We start from the raw sequence: 21617 nt of genomic DNA, 5'->3' as shown, positions 1-21617 counted from the left end.
TGCCTAAAACGACAACAAACTATATTTGCCGTTACCTGCCTTAGCTGTTTGAAGTCCGTTTATTCCACTGTTATTCATGAGCGTTTCGTAAAGCACCGCATAAGAGTCAGAGAAATGGAGAATGTGCATCTGGCTGTAGAGGAGGAGGATCTTTATTCGGGATATAACGACTATAATCCAACATTCGACTCCGAGGTGAGTTAGAAACGATGCTATTTTAGCTCAAATTAGCTGTGAATTTAGCTTAAAGCCTTTCAACACATCGTCTACTTTGCACTGGCAGTGGCTATGTAAATAATAATAACTGTGTATTTATCAATTGAAGGAGCTGGAGAATGATGTAGGCTTCCAACAAGCAGTGAGGACAAGTCATGGAAGAAGACCCCCAGTGAGTTTCCACTGTATACTGTGTGTGTGTTAGAGAGAGAGAGAGAGAGAGAGAGAGAGAGAGAGAGAGAGAATGTATGTCCTAATTGCACTTACTTCATTTTACTTCACTTTCCTACTTATACTAAAGAAATGTAATTTTTCAGATGACTGCCAAGTTTCCTGGCACTGCCATTGGAGCTCGACCTTTAGCTTCTTCCTTTGGAGTAAGTATAATAAAACACAATGATTTTGAGTCGCACTGGATTTTGAAAAACAAACAAACACTACCAACAGCTGCAGTAAACTAGAGATTTCCACATACTGATCTTGCATTCAGATTCCTCACAGATTGTCTTTAGAATGAGAACTGTTAAAAATGACAAATGATGTGATATATATCACAGAAGCATCTCTGTTGTACCACTCAATGAAATCAAAACAAAGTACACTATAAAAACACATATATCCAATGAAGAACAAGCATACAGTAACTTTAGCATAGGCTAAGCATTTAAACCTCTAACAGTCTTGCATGCAAGAGGAGTGAGAGGGACTCCATGTATTTTTATGATGATTCAGCTTATGGCACACACTTCTCTGAGCATTAAAATGTTTTTAGCAGTACATGTAGTTTATAATATATATATATTATGTTCATAAATATACGCTTAGTTCTTTGAAACTGACTTCAAATATGCTCACTTATCATTAAACCATAGTTTTGTTATACATTACATTATCAATTACAGTGTCTGATAAACAACTGTTAAACAGCATTCATGTACTGTACTATAAACACCAATAATAACTGTGATCATAATTATAATCATGGTGAAGTCCAGAGAATTATCATTATTAAGCATTATATAACAACAACAGGAAAATTGATTATCAAGAAGAGATGTTCCCAAATCCAAATCCTGACCAGCTCAGTTAATCCACTCCCACATAATATGCACAGACAGTGTATTTTGTAAGGAGGATAATCTGTTAAAAGTGACATTAAGTTATGTAACACATTGTTGTAAGAATGACAGAGGTTGGCAATATGTGACTAGCTGCAGAACATTTGCCGCTTTGTTGTTGTTGTTGTTGTTACCTAGAAGTGCCCAAATGACCTCCCATCATTGTTCCCTGTAGTCTCGGGCCCCTTTGGCCTCTTCAATGGGCAGACCCATGACTGGAGCTGTGCAGGTAAGAGAGCTTAACCACTCTAGGCTGCTTTTAAGAGCTGCATAGATTTGACTCAGTCATACTACTGTGTTGTGATTATGATTCAAAGAGTTAGTAGAAGTATTACATTAACAAGTGAATTAGCTAAAAACAATCTTACTGATGGTTTTGTAAACGTATGCATGTTCTCAACTGACCAGTATCCTGTATTTAATTCAGTTTGGTATCCAGAATTAAACATTCAAAAGTTAGTTAATAGCAGTTCTATTTTTGTGAAGAAAATTGTCTCAATGAAGCAAGGAATCAGTGTAATACATGTATTGTATTGTTTCTTTAATTTTTAACTGTGACAGGATGGAGCAGCCCGACCCATGACTGCAGTCAGAGCAGCAGGTTACACCTCCTCCATGACCCGTGGTGAGTGTGAGGGAGAATACACAATTTGTCTTCATTAGAGCTATTTCAGATACTAATTCTGTCTTAACCCTGTAGTTCTGTGGCTGCTCGTGTTAACCACATCTGCATTGTGCAAAAAATGTTATTTCTCTGGAATAGGCAGAGTTGTAGAGATGCAGTGTCAGTATGGCACTCAGAGGATAGTCAGCAAAGAGAGTTGCTGTATTTTTTAAATTTGCTTTCTTCTTCTCCTCTTTTTATTAGTGTAACGTTTCTATTAAATTATCTAAACAATATAGTATTCCTTTGTATTTTCAGGATCAACCTTTGACCCTCTGGGCCAGTCCAAAGGTCCTGCACCTCCACTCGAAGCAAAGAATGAGGACACGTGAGTTGTCACTGTTTAAACTAACTAATTTCTCTGATGAAGTGTTTCTTTGAAGACTACATCAAAAGGTATTTTTTTTCCTTTTAGCAGTATTTGATAGAAAGTATGAAGGCATCTTCATATAGCATCCATTAATATGAGGACTGTATGTAGAGATGCATTATCAATCCTATTCGTCATATCAAAAGAAAATGTATAAGCAGTTAGATAAGATAACATTTATCAATAGAACTACAAATAATAAAACTATGACTGTATTAAAAATATATAATTATTTTGAGTCATAAACCTATAAATACATGTTCCAAACTGCATTATGCATTTGGATAAATATTCATTCTCTCTGCCTCTCCACTCTTCTAACATATTATAATGACATTATTACATATACTGTGTGTATCTTGCAGGCCTGAGGAGAAGATCAAGATCCTGGAGAAGAAAGTGAACGACCTGATAGAAGAGAGCTGCATGGCACACAGCATGGGAACCCTACAACTGGTCAGACTCTGTCATTCTTTGGTGTTCTTTGTTTAGTATTAATGGTAGACTGGATATGAAGAGAAGCGTTTAAATGAAGATAATTAAGGTAAATTGTGAGGTTAGAATTTTTTACAGGGCAAGCAGAAAATATTGAAAAGAGCCATTCATTTCTCATTGTGTTGGCTCTGTTTCTCTACCACACAGGACTGAAATGTAACACTGTTTTTCAGGGTTAAGTGTTTAGTCAGCCGCTCCCACATTTTCAACCAAATTAAACATTGAAATTAAGCTTTTGGCTCACCTGCCAATAATTTGCAAACTAGAGTTGGCTGCCAAATGTTTTTGGTCTCCCTCAATTATACAGTAGGCTGGGTTTGTAATTTTTTATGAAATGCCAAAGCAATCCACTACATCTGAAGCAAAAGTTGAGCGCTTTCTCAAACAATGACTCATGTGTTTTGGCAGATTAACGTCGTTTAAGATATATTTTACTGGCTTGTGATATTACTACTGCTGACCTGTGTAACGTGGGTTTTGTGTTTGTGAGGTCATGTGAATGTCTGATAATGTGTGTGTGTGTGTTTCTAACTACAGGCTCTTGAAAAAGCTAAAGAAGCAGGAAGGAAGGAGAGAATGCTGGTGAGACAGAGGGAGCAGTCTGGCAACGCGGACCACATCAGTTTAGACCTCACCTACTCTGTGAGTAAGGCTGCTGTAGATCAACGGTTGTACCAGCATCTACAGTGGAAATGAAATGATTAGTATAGTGCTCCCACACACTGAAAGGATGTGCCTAAACATTTTTTTTTTTCGAAAGGAAAAAATGAAAAGAAATGAAAATGAAAGCCTGTTGTTCAAGGCTGCATTAATACCCCCACTGGTCCCTGGGCACTGAAGCTCAACTTTTATTTTATTCTGTTTGGATAACACTGCTGTCAGTTAGAAACCTTGCAACTCCATATTTAGTGTTGGACATACTAGGTTTCCAACAGGTACCATAATTGTCAACACAAGAGAATGGGTCAAGCCTTGTGTCGTATTTCTCTAGAGCCTGACAAAAAAATCATTGAGGGCCATTTATTCTGCTCAAAGGCCCCTGGGCAGAATGAGGTCCTGCTTGTGTGTGCTTTGTTTACATGCACTAATGTGGGGATTTATGTATGTTTCTGTTCACAGTGGTAGATTTTCTATTTTCACATGAGAGGGGAGACAGTAGAGAAATGTCTGGCAGGGTTTGATCCTCTTGTCAGCAGAGCGCCCGAGCTTAACCACTCAGCTCTCTGGGCACAGCTCACAGAAGACATTCAATTTGAAGTTTGAGTTCCTGGCTTTGTTGCCTGTTTCTTATTATTCCATAAAGAATTTCTAAAGCTTTCTGTCATTGCCAGGTCCTGCTCAACCTCGCCAACCAGTATGCAAACAATGAAATGTACCCGGAGGCCTTGAACAGCTACCAGGTCATTGTGAAGAACAAGATGTTCAGTAACGCAGGTGAGCAGATGGCTCAGCTTTGCACTCATCACAGATGTGTTTAGACTATCTTTGCACTCACGAAGACAAAGCTCAAGCAGACAGGCTGGCCAGAAAAGCTTGTGTTTAATATGCATATAAAACCAAAGTGGATAGGCTTATACCTTATTGTGATTCTGGTCAGACAGTGCAGCACTGAAGTATAAAATATCACATTTTAAAGGGGCATTGTGGTGTTTTTACTGTGGTCTTGTATCTTGTAAACTAGAATAGGAAGAACAGCAATGAGAAAACATACTGAACTATATTCGATAGTGTTCTATGAAAAGTATAAGGATGACTGGAATAATCTGTCTTGCTTTCCAGAGTCTATGTCTTACAGTATATCACTGTTTTAAAGATTAATGTCTGGCCATCATTTGTTTAAATTCTTGCATCGTTGGATCACTGTCACAAAGTTAACTATATTCTTTGTGGTATCAGTTTTACTCACTGTGGTTTTTCCTCCAGGCCGACTTAAAGTCAACATGGCCAACATCTACTTCAAACAGAAGAATTACCCCAAAGCCATTAAATTCTACAGAATGGCGCTGGATCAGATCTCCAACGCTCACAAGGAAATGAGGATAAAGATCATGCAGAATATCGGCGTGGTCTTCGTACGCATGGGCCAATACTCGGACGCCATCACGTCTTTTGAGCACATCATGAGCGAGAGCCCCAACATCAAGACCGGCTTCAACCTCATCCTGTGCTACTATGCCATCGGAGACAGGGAGAGGATGAAGAAGGCCTTTCAGAAGCTCATCTCTGTCCCTCTGGGCATCGATGATGATGACAAGTATATCCCATCCAATGTGAGTCAGTGGTATACTGTATATAATTTAGGAAACATAATGTAATCTGTGAAGCTTGTGTGCTATTGCTGAAATGTATTATTATATACACTTTTCAAACTGTGTGACATCAAAAAGAACAACACAACATAGAAATAGTTGTTAAAGGTTGTGTTATTTGTTTGGTCCATAAAATGTCAGAAAATAGTAACAAATTACATTTTTCTAAAGCCCAAGGAGTTGACAACAAATTTTCTCTTTTGTCTGATTTACAATTCTAAAGCTTAAAGATAGATTAGTCTCACAGACAAATCCTCACAGTGGAGAATCTAAAGCCAGAGAGACTAGTTATTTTTGCTGTCAATTATAATTCTTTCCACTTTTTTCCAATTTCTACCAAAAATATTTACTTTGACTATCCTAAAGATCCTAAAGAGATCATTTTTTCCATCATTTCCAAAACAAGCTTAATCCATTGCTCTTTTTTTCTACGTTATACCAGAATTCTCATGATAGCTTTTTTCATTACAGCTGCAAGTAGTACTTTGTTCAGGTATTTGTCCCGTCCTTGTAAAATGTTTCCAATATTCCCAAGATGTGATGCAGCTGTTGGGAATGGTATATCCCATAATGTCTTACACAGATGATTTTACATATGTTTTCTGAAAAGCAAGAGTATAGGTTACCTTGAGTTCACTACATACACTTCACTTACTGATACTTCTGCAGATTATTACTAGAAAAAATATCATTTTCTACTGATGCTATTACTTCTCTTTCTATTGTAGGAGACAATAGAGAATACTAATAGTTACATTTAAATGTAATTGGTAAACGTGGTGCTCTATATCCTTATATCAACCATGTCCTGTCATGTTTTTCAGGATGACACCAGCTCAAATATGGTCATTGAAGCCATTAAGAATGACGCACTTCACCAGATGGAGAGAGACCTGTAAGTAAAACCCACATCTCCTCTTCAGTGATATCACATGGTCTTACCAAAGTTCAAACCACTGACACTTTCTCCACTTTAAAACAGTCATTTTAATACAATGTATACTGTTGATCTAATGATTAGTTATTGAACCATTCATTTCTTGAATTGCTGTCCTGTTTTCTCCCTCCGTATCGTACTGTAGAAAAGTCCTAGCCGAGAAGTACATCATGACTGCTGCCAAGCTCATTGCCCCAGCCATCGAGACTTCTTTCGCTACTGGATTTGACTGGTTTGTTACTGTTGTGTTCATCTTCCGTCTCTTCTTAACAGCAGAGGGCACACATGAACAAGTGGTCTCCAGTCCCATGAATATATCATGAAGGACCCATAAACACTACAACATTTTCAAGAAAAAGTCAATTTATATATATATATACATTAGTGTTTTTGTTTAATTCCTGTTCCAATTGCTGAATCAAAATTCTCTTTTTTTGGGAGAGAACATTTAAAACAAGGGAAATGTTGTTGGGTGTTTTCTGGTTATTTGTTTTACACATTCACCACAATAACTCAAATGTTCCTCAAGTCAATCAGATATAAAATTGTCATGAGTTTTGCTTTCCTCTCATAATGCTGAGATTAAGGCAAAAACAAGATATTCTTTTCTTCTTTTCTTCAAAGGTGTGTTGACATGGTGAAGAGCTCTCAGTACGTCGAGCTTGCCAATGATCTAGAGATAAACAAAGCCATCACCTACCTCAGACAGAAGGACTTCAATCAGGTGAGTGTGTTCATCTCAATAACATAAAGGGCAATACCACTCATTTTAGGCATCTCACTTTCTGAATCTAAATCTGTGGCAGGCCAGAGTGACAGTAGCAACAGAAACAGGTGAACCACAGTGTCACCTGCCACTGTGAAGTACTCTAATTAATGTTTGGAAGGAACTTTATGTGTTGTAGCCAAAGTGAGTGTTATTTCCCTTGTAAACACTTGTAACGTGGATGATCTGGTGTTTGTTTCCTTTTTATATTGTTTTTTTTTCCATCTTTTTTTTTTTTTTTTTTTACGATGCTGTGTTTCCACACAGGCATTGGCTGCATTGTTTATATGTGTTTGTTTTTCTCCTGCTGAAGCAGTTTCAGCAGAGCAGCATCAGACTCTTTTATAGGACAACTCACTCCTCATTGACTCCATTCTTTCTTACTTTTGTCTCGTTTCCTCCCCATCTGCATGCCTAAGGTTGAGGTATGTGTGTCTACTGTCTTCCATGTTTTCATTGAAATTATGTGTGTGTGTGTGTGTGTGTGTGTGTGTGTGTGTGTGTGTGTGTGTGTGTGTGTGTGTGTGTGTGTGTGTGTGTGTGTGTGTGTGTGTGTGTGTGTGTGTGTGTGTGTGTGTGTGTGTGTGTGTTCTTGATATGAAACTACTCAAGCATGTATTTGCCAAGTAATAACACTGCCAGGAGATGTTGGAGTAGCAATTGTTGGGTTTAAAACCCACAGACCAGTCAGGACAATTTGGCTGCAGAAAGGAAATTAGAACCATGGTTCCTTTTTTAACAATAATATACCCGTGAGCTCTCAATGAACTTCAGCCGTGCCAGTAGACATGCTCTGTTGCCAACAGTAGAACAGTGATGACACTTAGCAGCTCCGGTGTTTTCAATTACATAGACCTGCAGTAGCCAACATAATTGCGCTCACAGGCTTTTTTCTTTCTTTTTTTTTGACTGATGCATGTGTGTGGTGCTCTTATTCTCTTCACAAACGGTGGTGGTGGTGGTGTAACCTGCAGCATCAGTGCAACTGTAGCCCAACTGGATAATAACTTTTACACACTAAAACTGTTGGAAATCTCCCCAGTACATAATGTGCTTATAACGGAATAACAACCACTAAATATAAACTGTTTAATTTCTAAATGTTTTTTTGTGTATTTCTTGGGAATTAAAGTCTTTACTCCATGTGTTAGGTATTCAGACACTCATATCAAGAACTTGCACAATAATTGAGAGTTAAGCTCTTCAAAATCTACTGTTCGGAGTTACTTTGTGTATAGAGGGTCTTTCACTGGTAGTTCTCCAAAATATACATTTAACCCTAATTTAACATATTCTGATACTTATTGACATGAAGAATATTTATTGAAGGTATGATGATTCAGCGTATTGTACTAATCCAAAATTAAACTTAACCAGAAGCGTGTGATCACACCATGATTGGATCTGGAAAATATATGAAATTTTACATTTCAAACAGTTTGTAGCTGTGTTATATACTGGGGACTATGCCTTCATTACTGTTTTTAAAGTATGACTGAGTACACGTTACATTAGAGGAAAACCAGTGTAAAGTTTGATCCTGACAGCTTTTTATGTGTTATCAGGCAGTGGAGACTCTGAAGACATTTGAGAAGAAGGACAGCAGAGTGAAGAGCGCTGCTGCCACCAACCTCTCCTTCCTTTATTTCTTGGTAAGGTCCTCTCAGTGACTAAACAAAAGGCTATTAGATACTTAGTTCAAAAGGTAAAGGACACTTCAGCGTAGAATCTTGCCATCATGTATATTTGTAGCTAAATGTTGAAGTTGGATGGCTCAGTGCAAGTGTCCATCCTGCTACATGTATATAGGTAAAGATGTTTTTTTCTCTGAAAAAAAAAACCTGTTATAGGAGAAGGACTTTGAACACGCTGACCGATATGCTGACCTGGCCATGAACGCTGACCGCTACAACCCGGCAGCTCTTGTCAACAAAGGCAACACAGTGTTCGTCAAGCAGGACTACGAGAAGGCTGCAGAGTTCTATAAAGAAGCGTTGAGGAATGACTCCTCCTGCACTGAGGCCCTCTACAACCTGGGTAACACCTCATTAACATTCATGTTAACTTTCCAGCAATCGTCCATGTGTTTGGTGACGTGTTGCTGCATAACTGCACAGTATCTGTAGATCAGTAGAATAGTGTGAAACCATGCACAGTCCCAGTAAGGTGGACCCTGACAACATTAGAGAGGTGTTACCTTTTTTATCTGTGGTTATCATGGTTGGGTGGCTATGGATCCAAAGTTGATTGTCAGTTTCTGCTCTCTTCCCCTTGTTCCAGGTCTAACATATAAGAAACTGAATCGTCTTGAAGAAGGTCTGGACTGCTTCCTGAAGCTCCATGCCATTCTCAGGAACAGTGCCCAAGTCATGTTCCAGCTGGCCCACCTGTATCCTTCTGATAGTTTGTTAGCCTGTTTCTATCAGTTTGTGTCATGGAGTTAATTTTGCTTCACATAACGGCACATCAGTAGTCGTTGCTGGGAAGGTGTTCATTTAGGGAATCAAACCTGGTTTATTAGTCTTTAACACTTTGATCTCAGCTACGAGCTACTGGAGGATCCCCAGCAGGCAATCGAATGGTTGATGCAAGTCATCAGCGTGACTCCCACTGACCCCCAGGTACTGGCCAAACTGGCAGAGCTGTACGATAGCGAGGGGGACAAGTCTCAGGCTTTCCAGCACTACTACGAGGTATGTGGAGCATAATTAAGTGTGTTTCTGTCTACAGACTTGATTATTCATTTAAAACATCAGCATTAGCTACCTCTAAATCTTCTGATCCTGTTGGTTTGTGATGCCGTCCAGTCCTTCAGATACTTCCCTTCTAACATCGATGTGATTGAGTGGTTGGGGGCTTACTACATCGAGACGCAGTTCTGTGAGAAGGCTATTCTGTACTTTGAAAGAGCTACACTCATACAGTAAGTGACCAGTAGTAACAGTACCACACAGCTGCTTATAGGCATTTTTCTGTTCGCTAAGCAGAGAGAAATGATAGGAGGCACCTTCATACATAACAAAGTCAGTGTATGGGGGCAGAACAGCAATGGTTAAATTCTTCCATCGATAAATGAAGTTTGGCACTGAAAACTTAACTGAACTGAAAAAGGAAACATTGGCATAGAAGCACTTATATTGGGAAACAATTATATTGACACTGAAACAAGTATTAGCACTGAAAAATAAACACACAGGCATTAAAAAAACAACAATAGTACAATCGTATTATCTTATTATCATGTTTAGATATTTTGTGCATTATGATGAGTTCTTCAATGTCAGTGTTCAGATTTATTTTTCTTTCATTAACCAAGAAGACTTTTCTCATCTGGAAGTGTTTTTCTTGAATGAAACAATAGATGTTGTTACGGCTGCCTCTCAGCTGAATTTAGAATTTATTGTGCCAAAGCTGTTTTTAAAACCAACCATGGCTTTTTACCTTTTTATATACAGAGGCTAATCTTGAATTTGCAGGTAAAGATATTTTCTCCTTTACAAACTGTAGTGTGAACAGGTGATTGTACTGCCTTTGTTTCATTTTGTGTCAAGTTCGGTGCAATGACTCATACAGTGGTGCTTTGAAGTTCTAAAATTAGATAAATGGAATCCAATTAATCAAATGAGACAAAAACATTAAACTAATGTATTTATTGAAGAAATGAACCCACTCTTACATATCTGTGTTAGTGGGTTTTCTTACCTGAACTGCCCACTTTAGGTCCCCCCACAGAATTTCTATAAAATTAACGTCAAGACTTTGACTCAGCCATTCCTAAGCATTCATTTTCTTCTGCTTTAACAATTCTTTTATAGAATGACTTGTGTGTTTAGGGTTGCTGTCTTGCTGCATGATACAGTCTCTGTTGAACTTCAGGCCACAGACAGATTCTTTGACATTTTCCTGTAGAACTTGCTGGTTCAACTCAAAACTCCAACAATGATTACAAGCCATCCCAGTCCAGACAGAGCAAAGTAGTCCCAAACCATGTTACTGCCACCACCATGTTTCACAGACGGGATGAGGTTCTCATGCTGGAATGAAGTATTTGTTCGTCGCCAAACACGCCTCTCACTCAAGCCAGCGGTCTGATTTTGGTCTCGTCTGTCCACGGTCATTTTACTAACAGCATTCTGGCTTATCCACGTGGCCATGAGCAAACATAAAGGAGCAGCAATGTTCTTTTTGCAGAGTTGTGGCTTTCTCCATGCAACTCTGCATGCCATTGATGTTCAATGTTCTTGTGACGGTATACTCATGAACACTGATATTGCAAGAAAGGCCTTTAGTTTCCGAGATGTCATCCTATGCCATTACACGCCTTGCTCTTGGTGGGATCTTTGTCATTCAACCACTCCTGGTGAGGGTAACACTGGTGTTGGATGTCTTCCATTTGTACACAATCTGCCTGATAGTTGACTGGTGGAGTCCAAACTCTTTATATCTTGTAACCCTTTCCAGCATGCTGAGAATCAGCAACTCTTCTTTTAAGGTCCTCGAAAATCTCCTTTGTTTGAGCCATGACACCCTTCCACAAACCTGTGTTGTCAAGCTCAGACTTTTATAGTGAAGACCCAGATTTCTCTTCTTTAAATGAGGCAGGGCCTCCCATACTCACATCCTATTGATTGAAACACCTGACTATCTAGTTTTAGAACTTGTCAAATTTGAAAGGGTTCACAAACTTTCAACCACCACTGCATGTACAATACTAATATTTTAGTTGACTAGTCCTCCACAAGCAACAGACTATGAGTTTTGTTATACTTAATATATACAGTAGGACAATATAGTTGAGTGTTATATGTTCAGTGTGTTCATACTGATGGGATATCTTTCTGCTGTGTTGCTCAGACCAACTCAGGTGAAGTGGCAACTGATGGTGGCGAGCTGTTACAGGAGAAGTGGTGAGAAACTCCTTTTTATGATTTAATCCTTAACCTGCATCATATTTACCCATGCTACTGCATTTTAAGTATTATCCAAGACAGAACACTAGAATATGTAAAAAAAGTTATAGATTAATGCACAGTTTTTTTGCGGTGAAGCTGTAGTCAAATAAAATGCTACCCACAGCTGTCTTCCAATTTGATAATGAAAACCAGTTCTCAGAGAAGACAGTTACATAGAAGCTCCCAAACTTTATTATATCCTCAGTCCACAAGCACATGAACTTAGACTTTTATGTGGAATTTTAATTGTGTCTTTACTGCTAGTGGGAAGGTAAGAGTGGGGAAGAGTAAACCCTTTCTGCCCAAGTGCTACTGAAGTAACTTAAAGCATTGTTCATTCAGAGAAGTTGTTTAACTTTATAGTTTCAAAACCGCTGTCTCAGGCTGTGTGCGAGGAGTGAATTAGCAACATTAATGTCTTGAAATGGGTTTTTTTCTTTTTTTGTCTTTACAGGAAACTACCAAAAAGCTCTGGAAACATATCAAGACATCCACCGCAAATTTCCAGAAAATGTGGAATGTAATTCCTCCCATTTGTTACACAATTTCTCTCTGGGACTGTTGACATAGCAGATGATTCACTGATCAGTATATAGAAGCAATAAAAGCTCTTTGCGTGTTTGTTTTTGTACAGGTCTGCGTTTCCTAGTGAGGCTGGGTACAGACATGGGTTTGAAGGAAGTCCAAGAATATGCCACCAAGCTGAAGAAGGTGGAAAAGATGAAAGAGCTCAAAGAGCAGGTATGTAGACCTGGCTGCCACACCTTTACAGTTAGTTTGCAGCATTTTCATGTGAAGAAAAGTCTGTTTTGCTGCTCATGATTTGTTAGATACAGTGTAGGCAGTGGTAAAAATGCATCAAAACATATAACTCACGATTGATTACATGTATTTAATGTGTAACATGGAAAACCTTTTGTTTGTTGGCTTCAGATTCACATTAACTAACCTTAAACATGTAGCTTAGTTTAATGATTAACATTCAAATTAGGGTTAAACATCTGAGTATTTTCACAAGCTTTCATTAATCATCTTTTCTTTATCAGTGTCTTGGTTTCCTCCCTTCTATTCCTGGACACTTTGATTAAAAACATGCACATGTCCATTTGCCACAAAGTGTGCCAGTGGTCATTACAGATCCAGAAATGCATGAAAAACATCTGGTTCCCCCCTTTGTTCATTTTCCATGAATCAGGTCGTGTTGAGAGGAGAGCACACACTATACAGCTGTTTAACACCTGGCTTACAATAATGCTGGGTAACTTTTAAACAGTTATTGTGTTGTTTGGAGAATTGTTCACAGGTCTGATTCTACTCACAGTCAGTCAAGCTGTTCAGTGTCACCTGTCATCTTTAGGGATAATAATTCCTATAATCCTTGATGCTGGAAATGAAGTCTGTGTTTCCCTTATCAATCATTTATTGGCCCTCGATAGACTACAATGTTTATATCTGATTGGTTTAGAAAGAATCAGTACAACCTAAATAATATCTTCTTAAATATTCTCTTAAATCTATCTAATAATTATTCCAATATAACAAGCGTATGTTCTATTAGATCTGTTATTACATTTCTTACTAAAGAATTAAATTCAGGTTGGAAGAAGACGATCAACCAAAAGCCCCAAATGTCAAATAATATAAATTAATTCCTCACTAAATCCTTATCTTCAAACTCTACTCAGGTTTTCAGAGTGTTAAGTAGCATCTAGTGCCACTTAAACATTTAGTCTGCACCCAAAAGTGTTGACAGGCTTTTGTTTTTGTTTATTATCTGCAAAACTGGCGGTGGTCAGGAGATCAGTCAAGTTTTGAAGAGTTCCAGATTCAAGAGTAACAGAGCCATGTGCCTCGGTCCCGTAGACGTATTCATCTGTGCCAGGAACAGATGAATCGGAGGATGACTTTGTCAAATCACAACCAGCTGCTCTTCAATCAACCCAAATCAGTCCAGAGATGCTGTTGGAGCAGAGGAACAATCCTACAGAGACACAGAGCCAGAGAGTTGACTCATTAATCCCCAAATTCTTCAGATTGAATGAACAGCTAATCCAACTTTAGGTGCACATTGTACCAAATGATCAACATGAGATGGGAAACAAAAACAAATATAGGAAGCCTTATTAAATCACCACTTTTTAAAATATTAAATATGCTATTTTACTATAATAATCCCCACATCTTTGTAACTGCCTCTGTCCCTGTTGTTAAGTTCTCTATTGCCAGATTGCTGACTTCTTTACATGTGACATTTATGCTCACTTTTCCATTTTTAATGTCAAATTCTGCTTGACTTTTTTATTAAAATGTTTCTGCTTAGCTTTGTTTTTGTTACATGGTATTAGTTTCAAATGTTTTTATTTGTGCCAATAAAACAGACTTAATTTATGAGACACAGAGGGAGAGATGAAGAGAGAGCCAAAAAGCAAAACAAGCTCAGCTTTGGAAAAAATGTCACCAAAAACACAACAACCTAGCATGAAATATGTGTTCTTTTTGTGTGAATTGCATATATTTTAATTTTATTATTCCTGTTATGACAGGTCAAAATGTCCACAGTAAAAAAAAAAGCCTAAAAAACTCTCTTTCACTATTCCTCCAGAGGGTCAAGTCGGGGCGAGAGGGCAGTGCCAGAGGTCGGAGAGAAGGCAGAGAGGGCAGCGCTGGGAGTGCCGGTGAGTCAGTAGTCACCATAACATACAACGTACTTTGCATCAGTCTGACAAAGTCAACATTAAGTCCAATATGCGCCTGCAAAACTCCACACCACGATGGTCTGTGCGTCAAACCTCAATACTTTTTTCTGGTACTAATTAAAACGTGTCCATAGCAATTTCAAGATTTGTTCAGATTTGTAGACAATATTTTAGATTAGTAGTGGATAAGTTTAGATACGTTTTTGTACGGCTATCTGCGCTGAAACAAGGTAGATTTTGTACTACTTCTACTTACAACCAAAACCTATGATCGGTACTGTTTAGCTTGCCGCTATTTTCTGTCTTTCTTTAATTCTTATTTGTCATCACTTCCCTCTTCTGTTGTTCACACATGCTGCTGGGCAGCAGGCGTCTCCACACCTGTCCTCACCTCTCCTAAGAAGTCCAGCATAATGGGTATTCCTCTATACACCACACTGAGTAAAGTAGAAGGCTATGTTTGTCTGATCATTTTTAAATACAGAAAAGGAAGGTTAACTGGGCTGCTTTAGGTGTGTAGCATCCCCACATCATTTGAAAGAAAGGCTTTATTTCAGGACCACTCCCAACATATAACCGTTCCAGCAGGCTGAATGCTCTCTGTGTGGCTTTTATCAATGATTTTAACATCTTCAGGGAAGTTCTGGGGCAACTTTTTTGGCTCAGATGGTCTCCACCTGACCGAAGCTAGAGTTTAGATGCTAATTTAGCATTTGGAGATCTCTGTTTAGGTGCTTCTCACAGAAACCAACCATGCTGCCCGCAACTTTAGTGACCTGTCTGTTAGAGACTGATACTCCTTGGGTTCCAGTCCTTATTTGTTTGGTTACAGACACTGACACTGTGATAATCCCTTAATAGATGCCCTATGAGATTTGTAGTCAGACAATCTGGTGCATGTCCCAGGAACGTCATTACTGTTAATGTTCAGTCTCAAAACATCCTGAAGCCGACTCCTTCATCTCTAAAATCTCATGCTTCTTTTGACAGTCCTGTTCCATCTACATCTCCCAACTCGGTATTGTTTGGGTTGCTGAATGTCAGCTGACTGGCAAATAAATCCTTTTTCTGAAATGATTTCATAGAATCAAAGTATTTAGATCTATTTATGCTCTGAGACTTAAGTCCAGGTATCTGTTACACTGAACTGGCTATGATTCACAGAGAGAATTTGAAATGTTCCTCTTACTCACTTGGCAGCTTTTCCCCATTTCAAATACTTGGTTTTTCTTATAAATGGCAACGTTCCACTATTTTGTGTTTTAATCTGCAGGCCCCCAAAATCTGTTTTTTCAGGAATTTTCTGTCCTTTTCACTTTTATTGTGGCTCACTTTGAGTCTTGATTATAGATGATTTTAACATGGTGCCTCTCTCTGCTTCCTCTTTTACTATGAAATGAATCCTCTTCTGTGGTGCCTCTAGCCCTTGGTGTTCCCCAAGGCTCCATCCTTGGCCCCTTGTTGTTCTATATCTCTCTCTACATATATATGCTACATCTTGTATCCCTGTCTATAAATATTACACATGCAGCCAGGAACCTGGGTTTAATATTTCACAGTGAACTTTTATTTGAAAAACTAATTATAATAGTTGTTCAATTATGTTTTTATTAACACAGGAGCATCTCAAAAATCAGGTCTTTTCTCTCTGTCCTGATCTTGAGTCTTGAGTAATCTGTTAGATTACTGTAATTTATTGTATTCAGGATTAAGACAAAAAATGATCCCACACCTTCAGCTGGTAAAAAAGCCCAGTTTTTAATCTATCTTTTCTCTAATTCTGTCCCACCTATTTTATTACTGTTGTTTTTTTTAAATCTTTTTTAATCTTACTCCTGGGGATTTTATTCCATTTGTATTATTTTCTCTGATTTTATTTGCCTAAAAATGCTGGTAGCCATTATTTTGCCTGTGGACCGAACCAGGGAAGCTATACCTGTTTCCAGTCTTCATGCTAATTTAAGCTAACTGTGTCCTGGCAACAACTTCATATTTGAGATACAGATATGACAGTGGTTACAATCTTCTTGTCTAACTCACCACAGGAAAGCCAAAATATTGAACTATTCCTGATCCCCAACAGGGATGTGTAGCCTCACATCTTTGTAGGAAGAGACTGTTTAGAAGCACTGATGGCACTGAAAACCTCAGGTCCAATCCTTTTAGACACTACAAAAGAAAAACTTTTTAGCTTTTCTTCACTTCATGTTTACAACAAACACAGACACATGCTCTGACACTGGAAAGCTGGCTCATCAGCACATTTCAAACACAATCCAGAAGAAGTCGTGAGCTGCCAAAAACCATAATGAGGCAAAGCTTTGCTCTGGTATTCAGCTGCATACCAGTAGTCTAGTTACTGTATATGTATATGGATGTGTATATGTATATATGTATATGTCAGGCATCTGTTAAAGTGCTTGCTGCTCCACCCTGCCAAGACCTCTATTCCCCCCAGTGATGTGATAAGTTAGATTAGAAAACCTCAGACTTGTGTGTTTTTATTGTCCCATAGTTTGCCAACACCATAGTTGTAACTGGATCCATTATTGGAAACGTTTCAATATCATCTGACATGTTCGATCATTTGTATCCCCTGATTAGCGATTACAACACTTTAAAGTTGTGAATTCTTCTCTTACTCTCTTAAGGCACATCAGAGGTGGATGTCAAAGCAGGTGAGAGAGGGGAGGTTTTACAGTGTCAACAGAACAAGTTTTCACCAGCTCTCATTCCACATAGCAGACGTATTGCTTCTCTGTACTCATACTCTTCTTTTCTCTTTGTTTCTCTGGATGCCTTCATCTGTTTTCTGACTATATTTTTCGTCTCTTTCTTTCATCTCTGCTGCCCAGTATCTCAATCTGAGAATAAACAACTCAGTCCACTGTTGGACTCAGGGAGAGGTATGTAAGAGTATCACTCAAAAACAAAGAGATACCTGTACAGCATGTACGGAGGTATAACTACACACTTGAGCCACTTTTATATAAGAGACTTGGACAAGGAAGTCTTTACAAAAACTAGAGCTCTCTTGTTTTATTTCAGTAAAAACTCATTTTTGTTGTCATCTAGAGAGGCTTTTTTTCTTCTTTTTTGATAAATCTACAGCTTAACAAATTCCTCACAAATGAAACTGAGAAAGATACATTTCTCTTTTCTGCCAGCCACATGACATGACTTTGAAAATAAGATGTCTCAGTGGAATAAGGCGAACAATTCTTCACTTGTCTTGCAATGAGCTGATCAATCAAAACAACAAATAGTTTTATTGCAAAACTGGGATTGTTTGTTTTGATCACTAACAGCAATGGAAAAAAAAATATATATATATGGTCATTTTGTGCTAAAGAGCAGTAACATTTGTCTCCTTTGACTTTTAAAATGCCTAGCGTCATTAGAAATCCTTTAAATGTTGATAGTTGTGTAAAAGTAATTCTTTAAACCACAGTGGTATTGGACAGTTTGTGACTTCTGTTTTTTGGGTGGGCTTTCCCTTTAAAAAGCCTCATTGCAATATTAAAAACACATATAGCTATTTTACACTTTGTTAACTAGCTTATGCCTTTGTATTAACCTTTATATTGTGATTGCATGTGTACAATCATACTGTATAAGTCCTTAATACAACTCCAAACGACCTGAGGGAACTTTGCATTGCACGCTCACAGCGAGCGGTGGTGTGAAAGATTTTCTGTAGCACACACAAGTCAAGAAACCTAAGTATAGTGTTATAGTCCAAACACCTGAACCCAGTCCAGAAACCTCCTGACAGGCAGCTGTGATGTTGGACTGCAGTGGATGTTTGCACTGAGCTCTCTCACACAGGAGGAGGGGGTAGCGGAGATCTCCCCCCCCAAACTGCTTTCAGATATTTGAGAAAACTTCTAATGTACCTGAGAGTTTTCCCTCTTTTCTGTAAAGTCTACATATTTGCAGCGCTGTACGTTGTGTACGTGCGTTTGTGAGACGGTCAGCTGGTCTGCGGCCCTTTCACGAGCGACGAGGCGAGACGAGACGAGGCAAGGCGAGACGGTTTATTTTCTCTAGCATCCCAGCCTGCGTCACTCTTTGATGTTAATTTGGTGAAAGTGATGTCACGGAGCACCAAAGAGGCTTTTCATTTATTTAATTTGAACATTTGTGGTTTAAAGAAATGTAAAAACTCACCTTATGGCAGGGTTGTTACTAATTTTGACATCTTCGTATTGAAGCTGCTGCTTATAAATACTACTGATTATCAATTATCAATACTAATCCTACTCCTCCTTCACCTTTTTTATACTCATGTAACCTTCCAGTTGCTTTTCCAAAGAAGTTTGAGCAGGAAATTGAAGACTAATCAGTATTGATCCTCTCTATCTGCACCTTTTATTATTTCCATTTGTGCTGCAGAGATGTATAGAAACCTTACTTATTGCAGCTTTAATTGTGGAAACTGTTACACATGATTAATTTTAAGTCTGGCTTTTCCGACCTGTCTTGTCATCCCCCTTTTTTGTGTCTCCCAGTTGTGTATTATAAAAGAAAAAAAACATACACCACTCAGTCCATCCAAGACTGGGGAAAAAAATTGGAGGAGAAGAAAAAAAAAAAGCAAAAATTTCCAGTGGAGGTCTCTGGGTTTTGCCAGCAGTTTGTAAGGCCTCGTGTGAGATGTTTGGGACTGTGAGAGAAGGTGGAATATCAGGCCTCCTTCTTCTTCTTCCTGTTTTTCAGCTTTCTGTCATTCCTCTCTTCGGTTTCCAAAGCTACCTGGCAGCCAGATGTGGCACGCTGCTGTCTATAATTATGTCTGTCCTTCAGTTTACTGTTGCACTCTGTCAGTATGTCATTTGAGCCTGACACACACACACACACACACACACACACACACACACACACATATATATATATATATATATCCTCCATCATATAAATTGAATCTTGTGAAGATGAGTAGGACTTGAGCCAGTGCTGTTATCTGGTATCTTGCTAAAGGGCATTCAAGCATCTCACACAGCTGTTTCAGTTAAATTCTAGTTGTTGGATACACTTTTAAATGCTACTGTAGCCACCTCCCTCCCCCTACAGACACACACTCAGATGTTTTCTAACATACTGTCTCTGAGATGAAGATATCACGTCTCCTTAATGTTGACTTTTCATGAGTTGAGAATATGCGTGTTTGGTTTTAGTTTCACCTTCAGTTGTTCAGTTTATGAAGGTGGGCTTAAATGTATGGAAAGCGTAGGAAATACTTAGTCCAAGTTTTCAGTGTACATGGTGTAGAAAATGAGCTAATACAGAAAAAACATTTATTTCTATTTTAAGATTTTATTTTGAAATTCAGAAGGTATGAGTCCTGCATGTGACACGTGAAGCATGAAGGCTAAAATAAAACAAACTCTCCAACTTCGAAAAACATTTTGCTTGTAATTTGGTTAATTTGCTGTGTGTGTGTGTGTGTGTGTGTGTGTGTGTGTGTGTGTGTGTGTGTGTGTGTGTGTGTGTGTGTGTGTGTGTGTGTGTGTGTGTGTGTGTGTGTGTGTGTGTGTGTGTGTGGTACAGACAGTGGCCAAAGCAGCGGCAGCACTAAGGGAGAACGGCTGAGCGCCAAGGTGAGGTCACTTCCTGGTTCCAATGAGCCTTACGAGGCCAGCAGCCCCAAAGAACTAGGTGAGGAAACAACTGGTCTCTCTCTTCCTATTTAATGAATTACATGATGTCTCATTTATCATCTTTTATTGTTTGCTCTTGTAGTTCCTTCACTCATCATCTATCAGTCTGATTATTTTAACAGACACTCAAATTGTATGACCAGTTTTCCTGAAGGACATGAAATGGCAAACCCAGTTTCCTTTGATGAGTGTAGTAGTTACAGTACATATAAACCTATAATCAGAACATTTCATAGTAAGTGAAACCTGCTTGTCTTATGTGTAGATGCGTCTTATGTGGACCCACTGGGGCCCCAGATGGAGAGACCAAAGACAGGAGCCAAAAAACGAGTGGACGACGACGACTTTGCAGATGAAGAGCTGGGAGACGACCTGCTGCCTGAGTAGCCACTCCGTCTCCGGCCTGCGCTGCTGAACATTTGCTCTTTTGTCACCTTGTGAAAGGCAAGAGCGCAAATCCAAAAACAATCCAAAATTCAGCTATGGTTCCAGGAGAAAGACTCTATTAAAGTGCATTATCTCCGTTACTCTGTTCATCTCAGTAGTCCAGCAGTGAGATGTCTTAACTTCTATCAGATTGGTCTCCTGAAGATGGTTACAGTGCAGTCTGAACAGCTTTATTTGACTCTGTAATACAACACATCGGATTTGAAACGAGAGCAGTTATTATAAAAATTAAGTACTTAACTGTAACATGAATTCATACATGTTTACACCAATATTCACTGGAGTGTGTACAAACTGCTTTAAGTCCTACACTCTCCAAAACCCCTTAAAGCTGAAACTCTGCATTTTAACCTCTCACTCACCTTTTCATTCTATATCCATAGTTGGAGTACGGAGCCAAAACACTTAAAAACATATCGCTGTCCTGATACCTTTTTACAGCGCTGTATGTTTCCATGTGTTAGCCTGGGAACCTTCTGGAAACTCCATCAACATCATATACCAAGAAACCTGTGCAATGCATTCATTTCAGCTCCTGTCCAGCTCTTTCTTTGCATTTTATACCCGATTGGAAATGTGTTTATTCGCTGTATAGTATTTATATTTACTTGTCTGTTCATCTGTTTGTTATTCAATTAAAAGATTAAGTATTTATCTACACACAAACAGCCTTCAGATGAAGCACAAACCCTGTGGTCAGTGAGTTTTTCTAATATAGAAACCACGAAGGCGGAGACAGTTTTCTCTTGCAGAGGCAGACAGCCAAACCGAAGATTTAGTGAAGGGCAAACTGGCCTAAATTAAGCTTTAAAAGGCTTTTTATATGACTAATAATTTACAGCCTTGGCCTCACATAAATTTTGGTGACATAAATGCCTGTATATATCTACTGAATGACAGTAGAATATAGACTTTGGGAGAAAAATAGCTTTTTAATAATTAAAAGTGCTGGCCGTTTGACCCTAACGTCACAGTCATAAGTGGATG

At 38.7% G+C, this 21617-nt stretch overlaps 1 protein-coding gene across 1 annotated transcript; it reads left to right on the top strand.

The window, feature by feature from the left end:
* Nucleotides 1-26: 26 nt before the first annotated feature.
* ift88 (intraflagellar transport 88 homolog) lies at nt 27-20688 on the top strand. The gene is made up of 24 exons (XM_053328489.1): nt 27-195; nt 326-388; nt 534-593; nt 1510-1563; nt 1896-1959; nt 2257-2326; nt 2734-2824; nt 3401-3505; nt 4195-4297; nt 4787-5133; nt 5997-6067; nt 6255-6341; nt 6734-6833; nt 8441-8527; nt 8726-8912; nt 9156-9264; nt 9418-9568; nt 9683-9798; nt 11730-11782; nt 12282-12347; nt 12462-12568; nt 14430-14502; nt 20074-20181; nt 20449-20688. Exons 1-24 carry the CDS (start codon nt 115-117, stop codon nt 20568-20570), a joined length of 2475 nt encoding a protein of 824 aa, XP_053184464.1. The 5' UTR covers nt 27-114; the 3' UTR covers nt 20571-20688.
* The last annotated feature ends 929 nt before the right edge of the window (nt 20689-21617 follow it).

This window comes from Scomber japonicus, chromosome 11 (genome assembly GCF_027409825.1).
Source record: "Scomber japonicus isolate fScoJap1 chromosome 11, fScoJap1.pri, whole genome shotgun sequence".
Classification (NCBI taxonomy): Eukaryota; Metazoa; Chordata; class Actinopteri; order Scombriformes; family Scombridae; genus Scomber; species Scomber japonicus.
The sequence above is the reverse complement of the archived record's forward strand: the minus strand, read 5'-3'. Positions and strand labels throughout refer to the sequence as shown.

Bases quoted from the DNA above. Each gene is read 5' to 3' on its own strand.
- ift88 (XM_053328489.1), top strand. From the start codon at position 115: ATGGAGAATGTGCATCTGGCTGTAGAGGAGGAGGATCTTTATTCGGGA. The intron at 2,825-3,400 runs GTCAGACTCTGT...TTCTAACTACAG, and splicing joins GCATGGGAACCCTACAACTG to GCTCTTGAAAAAGCTAAAGA. The intron at 6,834-8,440 runs GTGAGTGTGTTC...ATGTGTTATCAG, and splicing joins GACAGAAGGACTTCAATCAG to GCAGTGGAGACTCTGAAGAC.